Here is a 25312-nt window from a genome sequence, read left to right as displayed (position 1 = left end):
AACCTGACGGGGGCGATTATGTAGCTCACGGGGGCGAATCGCCCACCGCCCCCGTGTATTTTGAGCGCTGGTCAACAGTATCAAAAGCCTTACGAAGATATATGAAGGCAACTCCAGAAATTTCTCTGTTATCAATATTCAACGACCATTGATTTACAAGTTTTGCAGAGGCAGAAGCTGTTGAATGTTTAGGTCCAAACCAGACTGATTAGGGTGTAATAATTTATTCTCGTCCAAGAATTCAATGAGTTGTTGGTGGACGGCCCTTTCTATAATCTTACTCACGATAGGTAATATTGAAATGGGGCGGTAATTATTCAAATAAGAATATATCTCCAGATTTGAATATTGGTACAACCTGAGCCTTTTTCCATTCACGTGGAACAACTTCTGTAGACAGGGATTTGTTAATGATATCACAAAGAGACTCTGCGATAACATTCTTCGTCATCTTTAAAAGTTTACAGCTGATGTGATCTTCACCAGTTGCTTTATCTATACTCAGATTATCAATCTGTTTCAATACAAAATCCTCAGTAATCAAATTCAAATTAAATTGCGAATGAGTTGGACCAATATTATTGTCCTCGTCTACTCTCAGTTGAGACGTATTCCTTCGCAGGTCCTTTGTAATCTTAGTAGCATTAGAAATGAAAAAGTCATTAAAAGCTTCAGCAATATTTGCATTGTCTGACACATTAGCATCATCAACGTTTATGCTATTGGGAGAAATAGGTAATGACTTAGGTACAAGGTTTCTCAAACATCTCCACATTTGCTTACTATTGTTATGATTTTGTGAAATCTAGTCTGCATTATATTCTCTTTTTCTTTTCCTCATGAGATGAATAACTGTATTCTTTAGATATTTGTAGGTGTCCCAAAGATCATCACTTTTGTTAGCTTTAGCAGCTTTGAGAACTTTATCACGTTCCGTCATAAGCTTAACAATCTCGTCAGATATCCATGGACATGCCTTTTTTTCTTATCCGCTTTTTACATACTCGCATGTGTATTAGGGCGCCGCTCTGTGGCGACCATCACTGGTTACTATTTCTGCAGTGTATTTTCCGTTATTTTTTCGATTTTTTAATTAATCCAATATGATTTGTGTGCATCAGAGAGCCACAATGGGGCTCGTACACCAAAGGACAGTTCTAGTTGGTTTAATGGTGATTCTGATGCTTTCCGTGGAATTTAGAGCTGGTTATGCCATGGACAATTTGCCACACCCTAATAGCATTATGTACACACGGAATATTGGTACACACGGAATGAGCTTATGGAGCTACGGGACACTTCGGCGGCACCCCTGCCAACTGGTCACGAAAACTTTCCGCGGGAAATCAAACCTCGGAAAAGAGGTAAGAGAGGGGGAATTCGATCACGCATCAGAAAACGAGGTAACAAAGTACCACTTCCTACAATAATACTTGGAAATGTTCGCTCCCTAACTAACAAAATGGATGAACTGGAAACATTAACAACTCATATGTTTGAATATAGAGAATCGTGCCTAATGTGTTTCACTGAGACTTGGTTAAATGAAAATATCCCAGACAGTGCAGTTGAAATTCCTAACTTTTCTCTGATACGGGGCGAAAGAACGGCAGATTCGGGGAAATCAAGGGCGGAGGTCTGTGCATGTACATAAACAAAAGGTGGTGTAACAACATGTCTGTGAAAAGTCAAGTTTGCCTGCCTGATGTTGAACTACTAGCCGTCGGACTACGGCCATTTTACCTGCCTAGAGAGTTCCCTCAGATTTTCGTCACCATTGTTTACATCCATCCCAGTGCTGACGTGGCTACAGCCAGTGACGTCATCGCAGATAACATCCATCAACTACAATTGAAGTCACCTGATGCGCCAATTTTCATTGCTGGCGATTTCAATCAGTGCCGATTGAACAATGTACTCCCCAATTTTGATCGATACATCAACATACCAACCAGAAATGACGCCACACTAGATCTTTGTTACGGTAATATCCCGAAAGCGTACTCCAGCAAAGCCTGCCACCAATTAGGGAATTCCGATCATCTCAACATACAACTAGTCCCGGTCACTAGGCAACGTTATGCCTGGTCCCACGACGCAACAGAGCGACTCCGAGCCTGCTTTGAATGCACCGACTGAGACGCCATATTCAACCCATCGGACACGCTCGACGAGGCAACAGAAGCTGTTACCGATTACGTCAACTTTTGTGTGGATGCAAACATCCCGCGCGTCACGATGAAAATATTTCCGAATAATAAACCGTGGGTCTCCAAAGAACTTAGGGACTTGTTGAAATGGAAAGAACGTGCTCGTACAATGGGAGACAGGACAGAAGTTAGACATGTTCAGAAAAGAATCAAGAGAGAAGTAGAGTCAAGCAAGGAGTCTTATAAAGATAAGATTGAGGGAAGCTTTAAGGAAAATGATCCCAGAAGCGCATGAAAGACTCTACAACGCGTAACTGGTTACAAACAAAAGTCATCCGTTCCTGAATTCGCTTCTTGTCAGACATTTGTCGATAAGTTAAACAAGTTCTACTGTAGATTTGTTACACACGACTTCTCTCAAGAAAACTCTGACGTTAATCAAATTAATAATGTGATATATGATGATAATGTTGGGGGCATTGAATTATCCGACCATGTCGTTAGAATGGTGTTAGGTAATATTAGTGTGAACAAGGCCCCAGGCCCAGACCGTCTTTGTAATAAGGTGCTGAAGAGCTGTAAAGATCAGCTGGCGGGCGTTTTTAAACGACTCTTTCAGCTCTAGCTCACTTGAACAGGGGATTATCCCTACATTGTGGAAAACTTCTACAATTGTACCAATGCCCAAAGGGAAAAACCCTACTGAAATGAATGATTTTAGACCAATAGCCTTGACATGCAGCATCATGAAATGTTTTGAGAAAATCATTTTGAAATGCTTGTTAAAGCAAACTTCATCTCACCTAGACCCCATGCAATTTGCATACAGACAAAACAGGGGTGTGGAAGATGCAGTTTCGCTTCTCTTGCATAAAGTGTATTCACACTTAGATACTCCTAGGTCGTACGTTAGATCAGCTTCTATAGACTTTTCCAGTGCATTCAATACCATAATTCCCCACTTGCTTTCAAGGAAGTTAATACAAATGAAAGTACACCCACAGATTATTACGTTGATTCATGATTTTATGTTGAATAGGCCCCAGCGTGTGAAAGTGGGTCACATAGTTTCTGACGATCGGGTAGTTAGTACCGGAGCGCCTCAGGGGTGTGTATTATCCCCAGTGCTATTTTCACTGTACACTAGTGACTGTGTTAGTACGGATGCCGATTGTACTATCATCAAGTACGCCGATGACACAGTCATCACAGGATACCTCTCCGGTGATGCCAACTGTTATTTCGCGGTGCTTGATTCTTTTGTGAAATGGTGTGAGTGACATTTCTTGCAACTCAATGTATCAAAAACTAAGGAAATGATCGTAGACTTCCGTAAGAATGTACCGGATGAACATGTACCTCTCACCATACATGATGATGTAATAGAACAAGCCAAGGAATATAAATACTTGGGTACTACCATAACAAACAGACTGGATTGGTCAAGCAATGTACATGCCACACAAAAGAAAGCTAATCAGAGGTTATTTTTCTTGAGACAACTCAAGAAAATGCACTTGGATAACACTCTTCTCGTGTTGTTTTATAAGTCGATTATCCAGTCCATTCTCTTGTTTAATTTAATTTGTTTTCATGGCAACCTCACATGTTACAGTAAGAAAGCGCTAGATAGACCACGGAAAATAGCTCAGAGAATCATTGGTATAGCACTGCCCAACATGGAAAAGTTGTATGGTGAAGGTTTACTAGCTAAGATCATGCGAATCATGAAAGATCCAACCCATCCTTTGTTCAGTTTCTTTAGTTTCAACAGATCTGGTGTTCGTCTTTGTGTCCCCCGTACTAAGCGGGCCCGCTTTAGAAACTCGTTTGTCCCCGATTCCATCCACATGTTCAATAGTAAAGTAATAAGATGAGAGGTTTCCTGAAGGTAATGGGAGGGGGGGGCGATATCGTTAATGTATTTTGGTACTAAGTATACTCTAACATTTAAAATGATTAATATTATTCATGCATGAATATTTAAATTAATTATACAGTTGTCAATGAGTCCATATGATCATATAGTTAAATGTAAAAGTATGATTTATTGTTTTAAAAAAATGTAGTGCTGAGTTTATTAATGAGCAATGTGTAACTAAAAATTTGTTCAATTTGACCTATGCTCTATACACTGTACATAGTTGTAACCATGTGAAAGAAGAATTTCCACTCAATGTGAACAATAAAACAAATCAATCAATCAATCAATCATGTGCTTGTTGATTAAATTATTGAATAGAGTCAACCACATATCCCACGCAACATCAACATTTTCTATATCTTTTATGACCTGCCAAGGAGTGCTTCTCAATTCACTGTAAAATTTCTCCTCGTCAAGATTTTTAAACGAGCGAAATTCTGCGTATTCAGATTTGTTATGGATCTTTGCACTAAAATCGCGAATCGTATACACTAAATAATGATCACTTATGCTAGTTTCAAATATTCCCCATTCATTGTAAAGTTTCTTGTCTGATACAAATATCAAATCAATTAAAGTAGAAGAGGTATTTGTAACTCTTGTGGCAGTATCAATTAGCTGACTTAGCCCGTACATATTTGTATACAACATTAACTTTTCAGCATTCAGATCAAGTTGGTGTGGCATACAATCACAATTGAAATCACCTAAAATAATACAGCTCATATCTTCCGAGAGAGCAGAGTCCAAATGTCCGTTTGATTCTTCAAAGAAATCAACGTGAGAATTTGAAGGTCTGTAAAACTCTCCAACCAAGATGGGAGACTTATTTGGATAATGTAATTCAAACCAAAGGCATTCTAAAGTAGATGAAATCAAATCATCCCTTCTTTTTTAATTGAACCTCTTGGATATATATACAGCCACACCACCACCATGTCTCGTACGGTCTCTACGTAATAAAATATAATCATCTATATACAATTCAGAACAGGCGCGTACGCAGGATTTTTTCCAATTCCAATTCTAATATTTTTAAATCGGGCCGAAAATTTCGCAACGACTCAGCCAGCCGCTGAATAAGCAGGGGGGGGGGGGGGAAGAATTTTTTTTTTTAAATTACCAAAGGGGGGGGGGGGTTCCTCAAAAATACACACATATAAAATACCAAAGGGGGGGGGGGGTCAACCCCCAACAACCCCCCCCCCCCCTCCCCTGCGTACGCGCCTGATTCAGAATCATCAATCACGGAGTCGCAAAATGTCCATTTTAACCAATAACCTCAAATTATGCATTTCTCAGAAGTAATCTAAGTTCGTCAATCTTAGCAGCTAAGCTATGAATGTTTAAATGAGCCAATTTTAGGCCTCTGTTTCTAAACAGAGGAACTGAACCACCTTCTAACTGTTTAATTTTACTCTTATTCAGTTCATGAGATTGTTCCTGAAGATTATGATGCAGTATGCCAGTACTATAGAGACAGAGTTTAACTGCATGTTGCCATGACGAGACGTAGATGCTCGTGCCATCCCTGTTGAGCTTTTGTCAGTGGAAGCATTGGAAGAGCAGGTGCAGATTTGAGCCTCCCTCTCGGCGCAATCATTTCGAAATCCTGCGTTGAAGATTCAACAACTTCAGCGTAGGACCTTTGCTGAGTAGGTGTAGGTGGCCCTTGAGGTCGCTCAATGAAGTGGTGTAGATTCGAGGCAAGAACACCTTGTCCTGCCATTGATGTGGATCTCTGCCAAGGTGTTTGTCACCTATGTTATCGTTGTCAATGAAACCCCATCTCCTTTCACGGGCAGCTCCTTTCAATCGCACATTTATCAAAACATGACTACGAGCCAAATGAAATACAATACTAAAAACGGTAAAATATACAAACGCCAGATGATACTCAGAGTATCATATACCACAAAACAAAACAAAACAAAAAATCATTAACAAAAAATTCATAAAACACAATTCATGGAGAGAAGTAATCTTCAATATACAAAGGTGATGAATCCACTCAACACAGCTGTTCCAATTATTTTCATATAGGCCTAGTGGCCTATTTTCACATAAAGTGGTTTATTCGATACGTCACCGGACAGTGGATAGCGTCCGGGTTCACCGCGGCACCAATGTCCTTTGCCAAGTTATTAATCTAAATTTGCCACTTTCCACCCAGGTGAGGTTAATGGTTACCTGGCAGGAACAAATTCCTATATAATAACCAACTATTATTCTTAATTCAAAATCAAACCAAGTTAAGCAAGTATTAAATATGGCTTTATGGAGGACTCGGCGCATCAGGACAAATATAGGAAAGAAAATTATTCATCAGATTTGAAAGAACTTTGTGATGAGGATGAACACTTTCTTTATAATTCTGAGCTATGGTCATATCCCACGCGTCAATGAAGGCCAGTTCTGGAGAATCCTTCAAGATCGCCCTCAACGCTAGGTCCAACGTCACAATATACCACTCGCTGTTGGTCAACTGATGAAGGCGGTTCATATATTCTCGGGTGTTTGAGCTCTTGAAGACTACCAATGTTTGAGGACTTCTTTTGTGAAGTCTCTGAACAGCCTCCTTGATATCTCTCATTCTCTTTTCGTACATCTCTAATGGATATGTCGTGTAGTGTGTTCCAACGCAAATCATGATAACTGACCTTGAGTCCACTTTGAGACCGTCTAATTCATTGACAATGTAAGTGATCGTCTCCTTGCCTATAAAATCTGTTGGACGATTAGGAAAGCCGTGGAATTTGAAATCTATTGAGATGTTAAACTTAGCACCCCTAGCATATAAAGGCCTAAGTAAACCCCCACGTGAATATATTGATATGTTCCAGGCCACAATATCAGGTTTGTAGTAATCGGCAAACTCCGAGTAGAATTGTCTAGCAGTGGAGTCGCCAAAAATATGAACTGCTCTGTTCCGCAGGCACTGTAAGACATCTGTTTTGGTAAATCGACGGAGTTTGCATTGATCTGAAAACCAGATGTTCTTGCTATAGAAGCCCGAAGGAGAAGGGTTGTGTAAGTGTTGTCCTGGTCTGCAGGAAGGTAGAGAATCTTGATAGGCAAACACGATCTTTTTCCATCCTGTAGAGTTTTAGAAGTAAAAAAATAAATAACAATGGACTGTGAACTTGTGCAATTATGAACAACAACTCTATGCTTTTTTTTTCTTCTCTTTGCCTCATCAGAGGATTTATCGATTATATATACATGGTTACATTCAAAGATACAATCCTACAAATCAAATTTACATGATCACAAAAACATTATTATTGTCATAACAAAGAATTGAAATTAACTTTTGCTTTGCAAAGCTATTGAATCATAATTAACATACAAATTATACTGATAGTTTTGTTTTCCTCTCTTTTTTTTTCTCTCTCTTTTTTTTTCTTCAATAACACCTAACAGTTCTTTTTGTAAAGCTTTCTGTTCATCTTTATGTTTGATTTACTTTCCAATCTTTTTATAATTTTCCTATGGACATTTTGTTTAGAAGCAATTTTTCTCTTGTCTATCCCAGTTATATTTCGTTTAACAATCAATTTATAAATGGTCCAAAATGCTATTGTAAAGAATAAAGTACAATGACTTTCACAATCTATTTTGAGCAGGTGTTGGATATTGAACGTCAGTATCTTTACTTTGTATGTATCTCTTAATATTTCTTTCAGATGTTTAATGAAGGGCTCAACTAGTTTGCATTCTATAAATGCGTGATTCATATCCTCTTTAATATTACATTTTGGGCAAACATCGTCATTGGATATTCACCATTTGAAAAAATTACTTTTTACTGACAATAGATTATACAGTAATTTCAAGTTAAACTCTCGTAATTTGCTTTCTCTAATTTGTGCAAGAATTACGCTTGAATACCGTAGAACAATCAATATCTACGATATCTATCAATACCTTTTTTCCCAATAAAGGCAACATGTGCTAGGTAATACAGCTCTCGAAGGAATGAGTTTATAGAAACGATTGCTACTTATGTCAGCAACATGTTTTACCTTATTTGCAACCAACATAAATTATATGAAACTTTGTTTTCATTTTCTTGTCTAGTATAATCATGCATAAATTCTTCTTTTAAACTATTGACCCATACAGGTGGTATCGCTCGTTTCAGTCTTGCATAGTCAAACATTGCATTGCATTTTTCGTATGGAATGCATTTGCGATTTAATATATTCTGTTGACCGAAAGCCATCTCTCGCAAAAAGGTCTCCTAAAAATACTAGACCACTGTCGTACCAGCCTTTATAAAAGAGCGACTGATTATCATACACCACATGTTTGTTGTGCCATATAATCTGTTCTGAAACTTTCACTGGTTCATTTATAGATATACAAACATCTTTCACTGTAGTGCAGTATCTAATCATTTCCCATGCCTTTAACATTTTTACGTAAAATGACGGAATTTTCTTTTGAACTAAAATATCATTAAGTGTGGTTATATTATAAGAGCAGATCAACAGTAAATTGATGCCTCCCAATAAGTTGAACCAGTAAGAAAACAATGTTTTCCACGCCCCATTACTCTCTTTGAAAAATCTACCCAACCATTTCAGTCGGAAACTGAACAATTGCCTTTGTATGTCAAGTATTTTTATACCACCTTTACTGTAGTCTTCCATAAGAGAAATCCTTTTGATTTTTTCTGTTTTCCCACTCCAAATAAATTTTAATATAATGCCTTCTATCACCTTCAAAAGGTTTGGAGGGATGGAATCAATCATGATCAAGTGAGTAACTGGGATAAGTGCTAGACTTTCCAGTGCCGTGACTCTTCCAAAACTGGTTAAGCTTCTTTTTGTCCAGCTATCAAGAATTTTTCATCAACTCTATACTACTATACACGTATATAATGTAATAATATCCCGTAAAGATATCCCGTATTACTCTCGAGCCTTCCCCAGGACCTCCTCAAACCCCGAAACTATTCCAATGTTCATTCTATCTTCTGTACTTACAGACTATTATACTTACTACTGATTTATTTTACTACACGTTTTCCCTAGGTTTTTTTTTATGCAGGAACTTGTTTCAAATTATTGCAAAATTACTCTCTCAAAATGAAAGATCATTCTACTCACTGTTAAAGTCCCCAACTACGTTGAGGGGAGGAGGGGGATGTTTGATAGGCAACCTATGTCTGCAAATAACAAAAATATATATTTTGTTATGATGTGATGATCACGCGTCCAAGAATATATATCATGTGTTTATAATTGAAAATAAAACATCGTAAAATCACCGTGTCATGGCAAAGCCAGCTTGTTTACAATAGGTTTCGTTTCATGACCGAGGCTAGAGCCCATCACTGATGATTTTATATTAGCAAGGCCTAGTAAGGGCAATTCCCTGAAATACAATTACCCCAGGACATTTACTCCCAGGACAATTAGCCCCCCCCCCCCCGGATAATTACAAGGAGATTATCGCTGGAGACGAGGTCTCTACGAGGGAGTGACGATCGAGAGTATAGGAAGAGGGGGGGGGGCTGTAAATTGGTTTGGGATCCCCCTTCCACGTAAGGGACTTTTTGAATTGTATACAATTGCTCTTAGGAGTCCCCCGGTGGGGGGGGGGGGTTAATGTTCAGAAGGGAATAGCCCTATACCCTCCCCCCCCCCCCCAAAAAAAAAAAAATAGAGAAAATCTGAGTTATCTGGAATGAGAATAAAGACAATTCATCCCTGAACATCAAACTCCAGGGCAACTACCCCCTGACAATTAACTCCTCACGGCAATTGTCATACTTTTTATTATACAAAACGGGTCCATTTTTATATAAGGATTATGTTTCCTTTCAGATGGAAGCCTATTCAGCTTATTTTTATTTCTTTTTCCAATATGTTTTCAATGTTTATTTTGTTTAGTATATCTGATTGTTATATTTAATGTTTTTTTTAAACTGAATTAAATGAAATTGAATTGATTCATCTGGAAAATGAATGAATGTCATGATGGAGAAAGAAGCTCAATGAAATGAGTGACTAATCAAATGCGACTTCCATTGTCTATAAGTTATTCTGTCATGCTATACTATTAATTAACCGAGCATTAAGGGTATTAGGCTCAAATTTTTCCTTCTCAGTCTCTTTGCGAATAGGATGACATAATAAAAGCATAACTTACATCTTGAATATGTTTAATTCTTCCTTGCTGACGGCCCTAATCGTGTACTTCTCAGATAATTTGGGATCATTTACGTACAGCTTCCAGTCAGCACACGATAAAGTCTCTTTAGAGGGCGCTACACAGAACCATGGATAGCCTAATCTTTCATCCGTGAAGTTACAAAGAGAATGCTGTCAGCATTAAGGAAAACGAAACAAATTGCAACGTTTATGTTTAATCCGCATACATGCATACACACTCTCACGCGCACACCAACAATTGATACACAATATACCGTACAGAAGAGCAAAGGTTCAAGACAGTAATGAATACGAACTGACTGTGGGAATATTTTACGAAGCCTCTTTCAAGGTCTCTCCCCTCCCCTATTAAGGGCCCCAATAGTTTTGCACTAAAGGTCGCGAGTCTTACACGATACATTCCAGAAACAGCTTTTGTAACCCTTGCAGGTATTTACACGATACATTCTAGAAACAGCTTTTGTTACCCTTGCAGGTATTCACACGATACATTCTAGAAACAGCTTTTGTTACGCTTGCAGGTATTTACACGATACATTCCAGAAACAGCTTTTGTTACCCTTGGAGGTATTTACACGATACATTCTAGAAACAGCTTTTGTCACCCTTGCGGTTATTTACACGATACATTCTAGAAACAGCTTTTGTTACCCTTGCAGTTACACGATCGATACATTCTGGAAACAGCTTTTGTAACCCTTGCAGTTATTTATACAAAAAGGGAATATAGATGGCCGATACATAAAAATGTAAGTGTAGATAAAAATATAATCGTAAAATCTTACTGTTGAACATGACGGGACTTCTTTACGTTGTGGAAGACATATAAATGAAAGACTAAAACACTATAGGATGTAGATACATTCACCGCTGTTACTGAAGCCAAGCTTTGTGTATCATAGCCTTCGTCGAGGGCTGTACGACGAGGAAAATAAACAAAATAATACGCAAGAATTATATCTAAAATACTTGTCAAAATTGTGTGCACTTCTGTTCCATTCTCTTTGTTGTACATCTCACAACAAAGGCTATAATGTCGAAAGAGAGAGAGAGAGAGAGATGAAATACTTACATTACGGATGACCTTTGGTAGGCACATTACATCTTCAGAGGTCTCAACCCCTGAATCAAGAGTTCTCAGGTAGCGCCCCTTGAAGACCGTCCTACCAGGCTCCAGGTCTCGAATCCTTCGCAGAACCCTCAAAGCCTCGCTAGAATGAACCAACGTCACAATCACTGCAACCTTCCCAGGCCATCGTAACGTCACATCAGCAATGTAGGAACCATTTCCTAGGTCATTTGTGACGTCAATGCTCCAGGATGACTGTGTTTCTGCAGTGTATAGTTTGACCCGGAAGTAGTCACCTCCGCAAGTCTTGATGACGTTGTTTACATCCCTTGCTGTAATGCGGATCTGTAGAGTGTCGTTGACCTTATACGATGCCTTGGCGTTGATGACCTCTGCCGTTGAGAAGACATTGCTCGTCGGCGCAAGGTTTTTGCTAATGTTTTGTGACAAACACGTGTACGGGTCTCTTGATGACCAGTTTAACCTGGTTTTATTTGGCTTGATGAACACCATTTTCTACAGACAAAGTAAAACGTTATAATTAACTGTCTTGGGGAGATGTGAGTTGGTCTAGTGGTAATGCCATTGTTATGCTTATCAGCTCTCTGTATACATACTGAATCAGTGGACCATGGTTCGAGATTGGTCGAGTCACGTCTTTCGGATAGTGCACAGACTCAAATAATCATATATATGACTGAGTGCACGTTTGTAAAAACACACGTTACAGACACACACACATACACACTCTTGTAAAAATGACCAGATCAAGGGTTCAATTTGGGACATTCTCGAAAACGGACGTTTCTATAAAATGCATAATGAATGTAAAGTTTCTTAACCGTTTTATACATACCCTGTCAGTTTTGTTAGTACTAAGTTATATACCCACTCCAGTGTATTTACAATGTATTTCTTATATATTTTATGGTCATTGGATCATAATATTTTCTTTCAATTATTGAAAAAGGTTGTTCATGATGTTCTTTAAGTGCAATCTTTAATATTTCTTTGTCTAGAGGTATAGTACCAGATCGATTAAAACTGGCAAAGGTTATTCCTGTTTTTAATCTAAAGGTCTACTTACTGTTTTCTCCAAAAAAAATGAAAGAGCAGTTTATAATCGCCTTTTTATGTTTTTAAATAAGTGCAACATTATCACTGAATGCCAATTATGCATTTTATTTATAATGTTTTGAACATTTTTGAATATAATCATATCTTCATGGGCCTTTTTTAGATTTAAGTAAAGCATTCGATACATTAGACCACACTATTATATTTGTAAAATTATATCATTATGGTATTCGTGGAGTAACTTTAAAATGGTATGAAATTTATTTGGAAAATAGAACCAAATGTGTAAAAATGTTAATAAAATTAAGTCTAATACCGATATACTTAGATGTGGAGTGTCTCAAGAATCCATCCTTGGACCTCTTTTATTTATTATTTATGTTAATGACATGTGCAGTATTTTTGATAAATTTAAGTTTATCTGATTTGCTGATGACACAAGTGTTTTTTTTTTATATATCTCATTCTAATGTCCAGGTTTTACAAGATGTTTTTAAGCAAGACATTTTGAAACTTTTTAAATGGTTCTTATATAATATGTTGGTTTTAAATTGCGATAAAGTGAAATATATGGTTTATACAAATAAAATTATTGATTTTAACAACGTTCATTTACGAGTAAAGGTCCATAATTTTGAACATGTAGATAATCTGAAGTTTTTAGGTATTGTAATTAATCATGAATCGAAGTGGCATGTTAAATATATGTGATGTGAAATAGAACAGCAAGAAATATTGGTATTTTATATGTTTACTTTTATCCCTTAAATATTTTTAAAATATTGTATTATACTTTAATATCACCGTATTTAAATCCCTCTATGTTCGCATGGGCAAATTGTAATGCAAAAGATATGGCAAGGTTACTTAAGCTTCAAAAGAAAGCAAAACGCATTTTAACTCATTCTCAATATTATGCTCACTGTAATCCTTTATTTTGTAAACTTGGAGTTTTTAACGTGATCGATATGCATAATTTTTATATTACAGTTTTAATGTTTTAATGGTCATCTGCCAACTTTTTTATCAACATGTTTTAATATTTAAGAATTGTGATGTGCATTATTGTTATACTAGAAATTCCCTAAATTGTCACCTCCCAAAAAATAAAAACGACGGACATGTATGAAAATTTCATTCATCCAGTAATATGGAATACTATATCTCTGGATATTATGAAATGCAAAACTATAAGCAATTTCTCTTAAACAAGTATAATAAACGGTAGAATATCAAGGGCAACTTTGAAACTTTTGTAGTTATTTTTTTTTACTCTGATTGTACCTGAGATTCTGTTCCTTTTTTCCTTCTTTTTCCCCCTGTATTTGTGTGTTGAGGGGTCAGGCTTTCATATAAGAAATCCCTCCTTTCTGCCTATCCCCCAATTGCCATTGTAGTTTTTAGTCACTATATCTTCTTCTTTTTTTATCATTCCATTCTCTATATTTTAAATGGTTTTCTGAAGAGTGTTGAATTAACTTTGATTTGAATTGAATTGAATATTAAGGATATTAGAGGTCAGAATACTAGTGTATTCGAAGGATTTAGATACTTGAAGATATGTCCTGTCCAGCCTAGTACAAATTATATACCCTAACGCTGACCAAATTTGAGAAAATTGCCCTCCAAATTCGCAATTTCCAAGAAAATTGCGAAATAACTTCAATTTGCTCTAAAATAACAATCCTTATACCTACTTCAATGAAACTTGACATACACATGTATCCAATCACGGGACAACTTTCTGTTAAGTTGGGTAAAATTTGTTGACGTCAGCGCAAAATCTCTCAGGAAAGTACTGGTTTCATTTGGCTTGATGAACACCATTTTCTACAGACAAAATAAAACGTTATAATTAACTGTCTTGGGGAGATGTGAGTTGGTCAAGCGGTAATGCCATTGGTATGGTCATCGGCTCTCTGCCTACATACTGACTCAGTGGACCCTGGTTCAAGACTGGTCGAGTCACGTCTTTTTGATGGTCCCCAGACGTAAATAATCACATATATGACTGATTCACGTTTGTAAAACACACGTTACAGACACACACACACACACTTGTAAAATGACCAGATCAAGGGTACAATTTGGGACATTCTCGAAAACGGACGTTTCTATAAAGTGCATTTTGATTTTATTTCTGCATTTTTTCCAAATATAATTTAACTGAATAACAAAGAACATATAAATGTAAGGTCAAATACAACATTTACAAACAATGATTTCCTTAAGTCAAAATGTTTTTTTTACATAATATATGTATATATAATAACGAAACTTAAATTTCCATAACATATTATCATAAATTTAAAGTATTATCCGAACAATTCTGTTGGAAAAGTGCAGGAGACCGCAATCATGAGCAAAGCTTGACAAGGATAGCGGCCTCAAAAGAAAACAAAAAAAAATCTTCAGGTAAAACTTAAAATGAAAAACGATCTTTGTGTATGAGTTGGTGAGTATGTTGTGCAAGTGTATATATATATATATATATATATATATATATATTGTGTGTGTGTGTGTGTGTGTGTGTGTGTGTGCATGTGCACGCGAGCATGCTTGTGTGTATGTGTTTGTAACGAATAGTGGAAGTGCACGTAGCTCTGTGTGGTATAGTGGAGTGGAAACAAATATAGCCTTTACAATAAAGGAAACCAAGAATACGAAATAGAAAACAAAATTTGCAAAACTGAGTTGCAAAATTTGATGACGTCAGCGCAAAATCTCGCAGGAAAGTACCCTTTAATACATGTACATTCCATTACCGTGTGCCAAGGCCATTTAAGGGTTTTCAAGGGTAGTTTTTTCAAAAAAGACATGTCAAGGTCATATTAGAAGCACCGTACCGGTAACTACAAGCAGGCACGCCACGCCATTTTAACTTTGAAATTTGTTATCCAATGAATAACAAAAATATATCATGAGTGCTTTTACATGAACCCTTTTAAAATAAATATAGATTGCTCAACCTAAAATGATAAAATGATCATCCCCAATACGCTTGCAGTTTACACTTATGTGCACCCCTTCCTCATTATTCCCTCATCCGTCACTGCCACTTACGTATATGGCCGGCCCACTCTTCAATAAAGGGTCCCAAGACTTCTGGAACGACCCGAAAAAATCCTGATTACCATACTGCCGCTCTTTAGAGGGGCCGGGCGCGGCCTTTTCAGAAGTGTTTTTACACTAACCTTTTTAGGCCCTACGGCTTAAAATAAACAAGCATGCTTATAATTTTTTTGAAAATAAGCTGAATTCCGACTCAGTTTTGCACAACCTAAAAATTAGAATATGGTCAGTAATCCCTCCTTTCACACGCACATACCCCCCCCCCCCCCCCAACCCCCTCAACTTTTTCCCGTTTTCGTCGTTACTGTCCTTCCTTTCTTACCCGGCTTCTCTCTCCTTTCTCTTTCTCTCTCTCTCTCTCTCTCTTTCTTTCTTTCTTTTTTTTTCTTCCTCTTTTTTTCCTTCTCTTTTTTTTGTTGGCGCCGCCAATAGCTAGGGGAGGGGGGGGGGGCCGCGGCCGTTTCGGCCCCCTTCCCTTGGATCCGCCACTGATATACATGGATGTGATAGTCACGTCAAGTAATAATGTCCGACGGACATATCCTCCATGTTTTGTCTTCAGCCGGCGGCAAGAACGTTAGATAATGTAATAGTGACTTACCTTGTAAGTGGGGTGATCATGTTTAAAGTTTCGATGTGGCAGCCACTTCGGAGATATCTCTATGAATACAATCACCACCGATATGAACACGAATAGAACGATGCGGAGAAGAGATAACGTCGAACGTTGACCGGACATCTTGCAGGGAATGTCTGCAAATTCACCCCAGACTGCACCCAAACAGACACCCAAAAAGACTGCAGGCCGGCTTTAAAAAAGAGGTCGTTTAAACGGTAGTCATCACTTAATCAGCAGTAGAGGAATGTTTCTAGAAATATACACAAACTTAATAACCCTACCGGATGCACACAATACAGAATGCAATTATATGAAAATCAGCAACTTCAACCGCGTACATAATAGCGTTGTGGCTCTGTTTTTTAGAAACATGCCTCTGCGTCTGATTAGATAATGAACATTATAAAATGGCTTTAGTATTTTAAGCATCATGATTGGTCAAAACGCGTCACATGACATGCACCTATGTTTGATGCATGCATGATCATGCCTTAATATAATGTACACTGATTGATTCCTACAGGGGTTGAGTGTAGAGGAAAAAATAAACAGTACATTTTCGCAGCTTTACGAAACCTGCAGTATAATTATAGATATCACTTTTCATCTCATTATTTTCTGTTAATAATTGAAGAAACGTGTGTTGGTTATCATGGCTAGTACTAGTAGCATACGTGGCTCCAAGGTGGATACATCTCAATTGATCCAATCTGTCACCTGGCAGATATTGCCAGTGATAACAGGTTTATTGAACTAGTGAAAGCCCACATTGATAGCCGGCTCAATGAGATGCAGGTGACTATCGACACTCGACAGGCACGAGGCAAGGCTTCTTGCCTTTGAGCAAGAAGCCCACAAAAGGGAGCTTGATCTAAGGGAAGCGATCGACCGCCAAGAAGCAAAGATCATGGATCTGCAGACTGGTGCCTAGGGTTTCGAGGTCAAAATGAAAACCTTGGTTGCTGCCTCATCCCATAGAGATGAGGAAATCAAGGTGCTTAGGCACGGGAAGCGCATTGAAAATTTTCAATTTTGGCCAGTGCGTTGTCGTGCGCCCAACTTTTGTCGGAGCTACAGGGATCTGACACCATGACAGTGCATGGCGTGTTGCTAGCGCGCTGAGCGCAAACAGTGCGCGTACAGACCGTATACGGAGCACCCATGTTAAAAACTTCCACGAATGCACAGCGTGTTGCTAGCGCGCTGGACGAATGATCCACGCGTGCACCGCGTTCTGAACGCTCAGCCAGCGCGCGAACGACAGAGGTTGGTTTGGTTTTATTTTCCGTATACAAATTCAAATACATACAAGAATGCAATTTACAAATATTATTATTAGTACTATTATTATTATTTATTTGATCAATTGGAAAACATAAAATGAATATTACAATCAGGTAATACATAGAAATTTCATAAAACAAAGAAGGATAATTTGTTTCAACCTTTAAACAATGAGTTTTGTTTCTGCCCATTTTACATGTTTATGGACTGTTTAGTTGTAAACAGTCCGAGTTGTAAAAAAAGAAGGTTAGTTATTTTTGTTTAACTTTAAAGGTATTACAAAGTTTTGGTATGGGGTCATGAATTTGGTTCAAATTAACATATTGGAAGCATATGCGTTCCTACAATATACATTGATCGTTGTCGCGGTTGAAATCGAGTCTAAAGTTATGAAATTATAAATAATAAACTCTAAATTTTGTATAGCCCCCTCTCAAGGTCAAGATATTAATTTAGCTATGAAACAATGTTTCTTGACTAAAATCGACCGATTAGCTATTCCTGTTTGGAAAATATATATCTCAACTACATATTCTGAGATTTTCATGGTCGCAGCTACCATTGTACGGCCATAGGCGCTATTTGAAATTTATCAAAATTTACCGGGAGCACCGGTAAATTTTTATATTCAATTTTTCTCGAAAACGTAAGTGTTTTAGGGGCTAATTTTTTTAGTGCTTATAATACATCCACAGGGGCATCCAAATATATCAAAATTGTAAAGATTCACTATCCACCCAATTTTCAAAATTTTCCAAAACTTTGTATTACCTTTAAGACAATGTGTTTTGTGTTTCCCATTATTAATGCATATGGATTGTGCAATTAAAAAAGAAAGTTGTAAAAAGTTGTAAAAAAGAAAGGTTGGTTATTTCGTGTGTTTAATTTTAAAACGATGTGTTTTGTTTATACCCATTTTGTATAGGGACTGGGTAGTTTTAAAACAAGTTATGAACAAGTTGTAAACAAAAGAAAGTGTTGGTTAACTATGATCTTTTAAACAATGTGTTTGTATTAGCAAATTTTACATAGTTACAAAGAGAAACGTAAAAAAAGGTTTTTAGAAAAAGATCGTGTTGGTTATTAAATAATTTATTTGTTGAACTTTAAAACAATGTGTTTGCTCATTTAACATGTTATGGAGAGAGAGAAAGAGAGAGAATGAAGAAGAGGGAGAGAGGAAGATAGATAGAGTGAGAAAGAGATAGAGAAAGAGTGAGAGAGAGGGGGAAGAGTATTGTATATGCACATAATGATGAAGACAATATGTTTATAAACCCCTCACATTTTTCCCGCTTTCTCTTTATCTCGCGTTCATATCTCTCTTCATTATTACCCTACATGAATTTGTTATCACTGGAAAGCGTGTTTATGCCCTATTTGTAACGATTGTGTCATAATGAATACCTGAATAAGGGGGGCAAGTAAAAATCGAAATGTTGCAAGTTTTCATAAAAGAAAAGGAGAATAAACCAATGACATTCTTCCAAATCCTTCCGATCTGCGGGGATAGGGTGGTCTAGATCATCCTGTCTTGCCAGTCTCCTGATCACACTCTTCACGTGTGAGACGCGACGGGAGACGCAGAAGAAGGATTGGCAACATAGGGAAATTATGGCGACCTCAAACACGAGCACGGCATCGAATATCTAACACGAAATGGGGGGTGTTTCACAAAACTTGTCATCAGTGACAAATGACAGTTTTTGTTATAAGCTACTGAAATCCTTGCTACTGATTGGTTATCAGCAGACTTGTCAATGATTTTTGTCACTTGTCATTGAAAAAAAGCTTTGTGGAACGGGTCCCTGGTGTCGCTTGTATAGTCTCGTAATGTTAGCCTGCGGTGTGGGGCCAGCCGCTGAAGAGGCAATGGGGTCATGAGGGTGGAGGCTCTGAAAATTGTATGTGGATTCAAATGAATACCCGAGAACAGAATAATAGAGTGAAGGGAGATTGCGCGAGTCATAATTATCACCTTCTATCACGTTGCCTTTCTCCCTCTCTATTTCTTTATATCTCTTTTCCTCTCCCTTATTTCCTTTAGTTTCTCTCTTCCTTTCCTCCAACTTTGATTCCCGTTTCTGCGCTTCTATTGGCTTGATGTATAAAACGAAGCTCTTAGCCTGTAAGGTGTTCCCAGCTCAATGAAACTGTTTTAACTTAATGTTGTCGATAAAAATGTTTTGTATATATAGTATAAAATAAGAATACTTGAACCCGTGCCTAGTATTTCTGTAATGATAATTTTCCTTGATTTACCTATACTTTAAAACTTCGAATTACTGAATGTCAATCAAAGAAAAACCGACAATATAAAGTTTTCCCTACATAATGTTTTATACTGGGGTTGCCATTACCAACTCCGCTATCCCACAGTTTAGCTTCAGAGCACATAGTTAATAATATATCGTGTTATACAACGGGAAAATTGAGTGAGCAGCTTAAAACTGTAATTTATAAGTTGATTATTATTGTTAGTAAGCTTTGTTCTGATTATGCATAAACAGTGGAGGTTTCATGGTATAGGGATTGTTTACCTGACTCTCAACCCAAGGGTTGAGGGTTCGAATCTCGGTTCGACACTACCATCTTTTGGCTAGACATTAATCCACATTTGCCACTCTTTACCATGGTGTAAAGGGGTACCTGGCAATCGCTGGGGTAATAATAATTACAGGCCCCCAGGAGGCTTTCCTGGGTAAACAAAATTATTATCATTACTATCATTATCATTATTAGTATTATCATTAGTATTATAGAAGTAAGTGATATTCACCATTCTAATCAAAATGCATTCGCTCGTTTTAATTGAACAAATAGATTGCCTTGATTTTAAAAAAGTGTCATTGAATGCATGTAGTTTACAGTTTTAGTAGACATTCCTTTGAATAAGTTAGAGCATTAATTCAGAATTCAGAAAAGACTTAGATAAAAGAACAATCAAATAAGCAGGTTTTTTTTTACAATTTACTGAACACAGATGTATATAATTATTCAGATTTATCAGATAACTAAAAGCATTAATGTAAGTCGATGATTAATGTACATCACTAGATCTAATATATATATATATTACAACAACAAAAGAACGACCAGTGTAATATTACAGTGTAAGATGTATAGACCCGATCAGTGTCATATAACAGTAAAAATGTAAAAATGCAATTGTATTTTTATGCACTATATATATCATGTTCGTATATCATGTTCCTTAATCCTTCTACCTCTCTGAAAATGTGTGCTTATTATAAGCTACAAAGTAAGAACCAGCTATACCTACCATCCTGAATCAGATTCTGTGTACCAGTTCAAGAAATAGCTAAGCCATCTTTTGTCAGCTGTTGTGATTTAATTAAATCGATCGTAATAATCTCAGCTGTGTATATACTGAAGAGATATGGGTTTTTAATTTGCGAATGATTGGTAAGGAGGACTTGCGACCAATCTGGGTTAATCGCAACTCTCTTCAAAACAGGGCCCAGACGTTATAATTACAAATTAATGATTTTAGATTTGAAAAGCGCACATACCTATACCTGTGCGTACAAGTCATTCATATTGCTATAGAATATAGATTGAAAGGAGAAAAGGTGTGTACCTGCAAACTATAACTGGGTAGCCTACCTATCATTATTTTTTTGCCCAGATACTCGAGGTGCAAACTGTGAAACGAGTTATAACTGCACTTTAATGTGATCAAGCATGGTAATATGGCGGCATTTAATGTATATGGCACTTATGTCAGTTAAACCTCGATTTGTTAACACCTCATCATCGCTGCCTCCCGAAGCTTTCCTGATAGACGTCAGCTATGAGAGCCACCTAAAACATTTCATTCCTATAATCCAATTTTCGATCATTTCAAAATTTCCCGCTGTCTTGAGATGGCTCCTTCCCACATATTCCCCGATATGAAGCAATATAATGGAATGCCCAAACCCCGTTCCACCCCCTCCCTGCCCCCCCCCCCCTTGGGGGGCCAAGCGAAAAGAATAGTTAAAAAAAAGGGGAGAGGGGAAAAAGAAGGAAACAAAAGGAAAACGGTAAAATGGCGCGATTTTTTTAGAAAATCCTGGATCCGCCATTGGGTTACCCCCCCCCCCTTAATCCCCCTTAAAGTTTTAAAAAATAGGATAGTAACGTAAATCTAACCTAATTTTAACAACAAACAAAAGCGGGCCTCCCCTCCAAAAAAAAACAAAAAACAAACAAACAAACAAACAATGTGCTCTTACCCCCCCCCCCCCCCCCCCCCCGTTTTTTCACCGCTGATTCGGCGCTAAATTTTTTCCTCAAAAACTGTAGCTTCGCGCACATTTTGAGCAAGCACAACAAATCCCGACGCACAACAGCGAATGACGGCGAACGCATAGCGTTGATCCAGCGCGCTCGACGAACGAGTAACGAGTGATGGCGCACGCCTACCGAACGACAACGCACTGGCCGAAATTGCAAATTTTCAATGCGCTGGCCGTGCGTCGTCTATGTGTGACCGGGCCTTTAAGTCCCGGTCACAAATAGGGACGCATGGGGTACGCACGGCCGGCGCATTGAAAATCGAAAAAAAGTCGTGAGCCCGAATTTTGTCAGGATTTGGGAGAAGCTAGCGAGCTGACAACGAATGCATAGCGTGTTGCCAGCGCGCTGCGCGTATACAGGTCGTGTGCTCCGCGTATATCTGGAGTTGGTCTAGCGCGCTCCGCGCATGTCTGGCGTCCTTCTGGCGTTTACATTCATGCGTCGAGCTCCGCGCACACTTTTGAGCATGCTTAAAAAATCCCGACGAATGCATAGCGTTGGTCCATCGTTGGTCCAGCGCGCACGGCGAACGAGTAACGAATGATGACGCACACCTCGCGAACGACAACGCACTGGCCAAAATTGTAAGTTTCTAATGCGCTGGCCGTGCGTCCCCCTGCGTCCCCTCTGTGTGACCGTGGGTGTTTCATGAAGCTGTTCGTAAAGTTACGCATGACTTTACGAACGACTAAATATGAAAAACCAAATGGGATGTTCAATCATTATTAGCTGCATCAACTAAAGTTGAACTGTGCAGATGTAGATTAACATTCTTATTATAACAAGCCTTTTTTAATGCAAAGTATATTTTTTGCCATAATTTAATTAAGGTTATTGGAAATATCAAGAAAAACTTTGGGCATCCTAGCTGGCACTTCATATACAAGTCGTTCGTAAAGTCATGCGTAACTTTACGAACAGCTTTATGAAACACCCCCACCCCTCCCCCCCCCCCCCCACCCCCAGGCCTTTAAAGGGGGAACTCAATAGCCAGGAGCAGTGCTCCTGGAGAAACTGCCTCCACATTTTGGGGATCCCTGAGCGCCAGGACGTGAACACAGACCAAGCGGTCATTCATCTTGTGCATGATTCACTCAACGTCCACCTAACCAGTAATGACATCGAGAGAAGTCATCGCCTGTTTTTGAAGCGACATCCAGATCAGACCAACTCACCTGCACCTATAATTATAAAAATTTCAGTCATATAGGAAGAAGAGCGAGGTCTTGGCAAACAGACGAAAGCTTGCTGGTACAAGGAAATCCATACAAGAAGACTTAACGAAAGAAAATGCAAGACTTCTGAAGGCGACCAGGGACAATAAAACGGTCAAGGCCCTGGTACCTGCCACAAATGGCAGAGAACGTAAAAAATCAATCAACTTTGAAGACTTAAACTTTCTATAAGACGAACACTACTCGGAAGCTAAATTTACTTGCCAAAGTCAGATAACCTTGTCTGGTTTAGTGTGCATGCTATCATTTTACTTTTTTTTTAATTTGTTTGGACATGCATCATTTTCTATATTTTGTCTTATATATTTTATTTGCATTTTTCATTATGCTTAATGTTGTGCTTTTGTTTGTGATGGTTATCATACTGAAGATCAATATTTTAAACAATATCTAGCAATGCGAACAGTAGATCAACTCTTCTTCATATGAATATGCGTAGTTTTGCAAGAAAATTGACAAAATGTTAAAGCTTATCTGTACTAGTTTATAGGAGGGATTAGACCACACTGCAAGGTCACTGGACGGGTGGTTATCTCATCAACTCAGCTCTCAATTAACATAAGAAAAAGAGGATCATGGGGGACCAATGGTCACTGATTAGGCATTGTTTTCTATATAGAGGGAGCAAGTAGCTACAAGTAGGACAGTGTGGCTTTAAGATTCATTGATAATATTACTTCAGGACTGGTATCGTTTTGGTGTCACTGAGACATGGTTTACAAGTGAAGCTAATAGGAACTTTTTTCTATTTCTGGTTTTAATCTTGTGAACAACAATAGACCAAGCAGACGTGGAGGAGGTGTTGCTTTGTACATCCCTTCCCATGTAGAATACCAGATACGTCATGACCTTAATACAATGTCGGAACAAATAGAAACTGTTTTTGTTGAGATTGATAACCCTGATCAAAAGAATCATATTATAGGTGTTGTATACAGGCCTCCAAATGGTAACTTTAATGATTATGTAAATGAATTCCAATCAATCCTAGAAAATCCACTTTTAGTAGGAAATTCAATATATCTTATGGAGACTATAATTTAAATCTATTACTTTGTAATAATCGAATCGATGTTTTTCTAAATATGTTAATGTCTTTCTCCTTCTTGCCCCTTATCACTAAGCCAATACGAATTACAGAATTTTCCAGTACTTTAATGGACAATATTTTATGATATGTACAACCATATCCACCCTCTGGAATTATAGTATCTGATATATCCGATCCTTATCCTGTGTATTGTAGGTTGTCTTTGGGAAAATTGAATTGTGAATCCAAAGGCAAGCAGCAAATCTGTACGCAAAGGTACTCCTGAAAATATTGTTAAATTGAGAGTAGCATTAATAGCAACTGATTGGAACGATGTTCTTTCAGATCAAAATGTTGAAAGCTCTTTTGAAAATTTCTTTAATAAAGTCATGTTGTTGTATGATGAGAATGTCCAACTGGTTGAATACAAAAAGGAAAACTATAATAAAGTTCCTCGTATGTCATGGATAACTAAATCAATATTAAAGTCTATTACTAAAACCCCGTCTTAACTGGAAAATAAAGTCGCGGTGTCGTCCGTACGTTGTCCAGATGACATTTGATCGGGGTAACCTATATGCGGGTCTTATTTATTATTTGTCAGTGCTTTCATGGGCCCTATAAACAAGCGCGTAGCTAGATTTTATTTTAGGGGGGCGTATCACTTACAGAGTGCTCGAAGCGCTGCAGCTTTGAAGTTTCATTAAATTATTAGATAAACTGAAGACGATTCGTTGTACCGTTCTCTACTTTTAATCCTTTTCTGAATGTTCAAAAATAATTTTTGATTCATTGTTATGCAGTGGCGTAATGAGCAAAAACATTTTTTTTTTTGGGGGGGGGGGGGGGACGGGGGGGGGGCAGAACAAAAATTTGCATCACCATCCGACTCTTACATGTAACATGCCTGCAGGTCCCGCGGAACGTTTTTCAAAGTGGGAGGGGGAGGGGCTTAAGTATTTACGACCAGGTAGAGTAGAGCGTAAATTGGTGTGGGGTCCAGGGCCCCTAATATATGGTCCAGGGGACAGAGCCCCCGGAAGCTAGGGAATTTAGGCATTTAATAACAGTCGGGTCCATAGGCCCGCCTAGATAATCTTTGCTCATATCATGTAAAAGAGTCTTAATCTCAGGTACAGATTTGTTGGCCCTGCTTTGTACATTTTCTGACGCTTGAATATGCTTTTTTGAAGTGAGGACTCCACACAGCATGTGCATAATTTAAGTGTGATATAATCAGAGCTTTATACAGGAGAGGAACATTATTATTCTTTTTTAATTTTTTTTTTTTAATGGAAACCCCAAATGTTCACATGTAGTCACTGGTTTAGTTAAAGGAAGAATTCATTTATAATTTTCTGTTCTCTT

General features: G+C 37.9%; 1 protein-coding gene across 1 annotated transcript; it reads right to left on the bottom strand.

Moving 5' to 3' along the window:
- Positions 1–10016: 10016 nt before the first annotated feature.
- On the bottom strand, positions 10017–11856 carry LOC589853 (NXPE family member 3). The gene is made up of 2 exons (XM_030977540.1): positions 11329–11856; positions 10017–10406 (listed from the first exon to the last, which is right to left on the bottom strand). Exons 1-2 carry the CDS (start codon positions 11836–11838, stop codon positions 10230–10232), a joined length of 687 nt encoding a protein of 228 aa, XP_030833400.1. The 5' UTR covers positions 11839–11856; the 3' UTR covers positions 10017–10229.
- Between the last annotated feature and the right edge of the window lie 13456 nt (positions 11857–25312).

This window comes from Strongylocentrotus purpuratus, unplaced genomic scaffold (assembly GCF_000002235.5).
Source record: "Strongylocentrotus purpuratus isolate Spur 01 unplaced genomic scaffold, Spur_5.0 spur5_scaffold_1, whole genome shotgun sequence".
Taxonomy (NCBI): Eukaryota; Metazoa; Echinodermata; class Echinoidea; order Camarodonta; family Strongylocentrotidae; genus Strongylocentrotus; species Strongylocentrotus purpuratus.
This window is presented reverse-complemented; position numbering and strand designations above follow the sequence as displayed.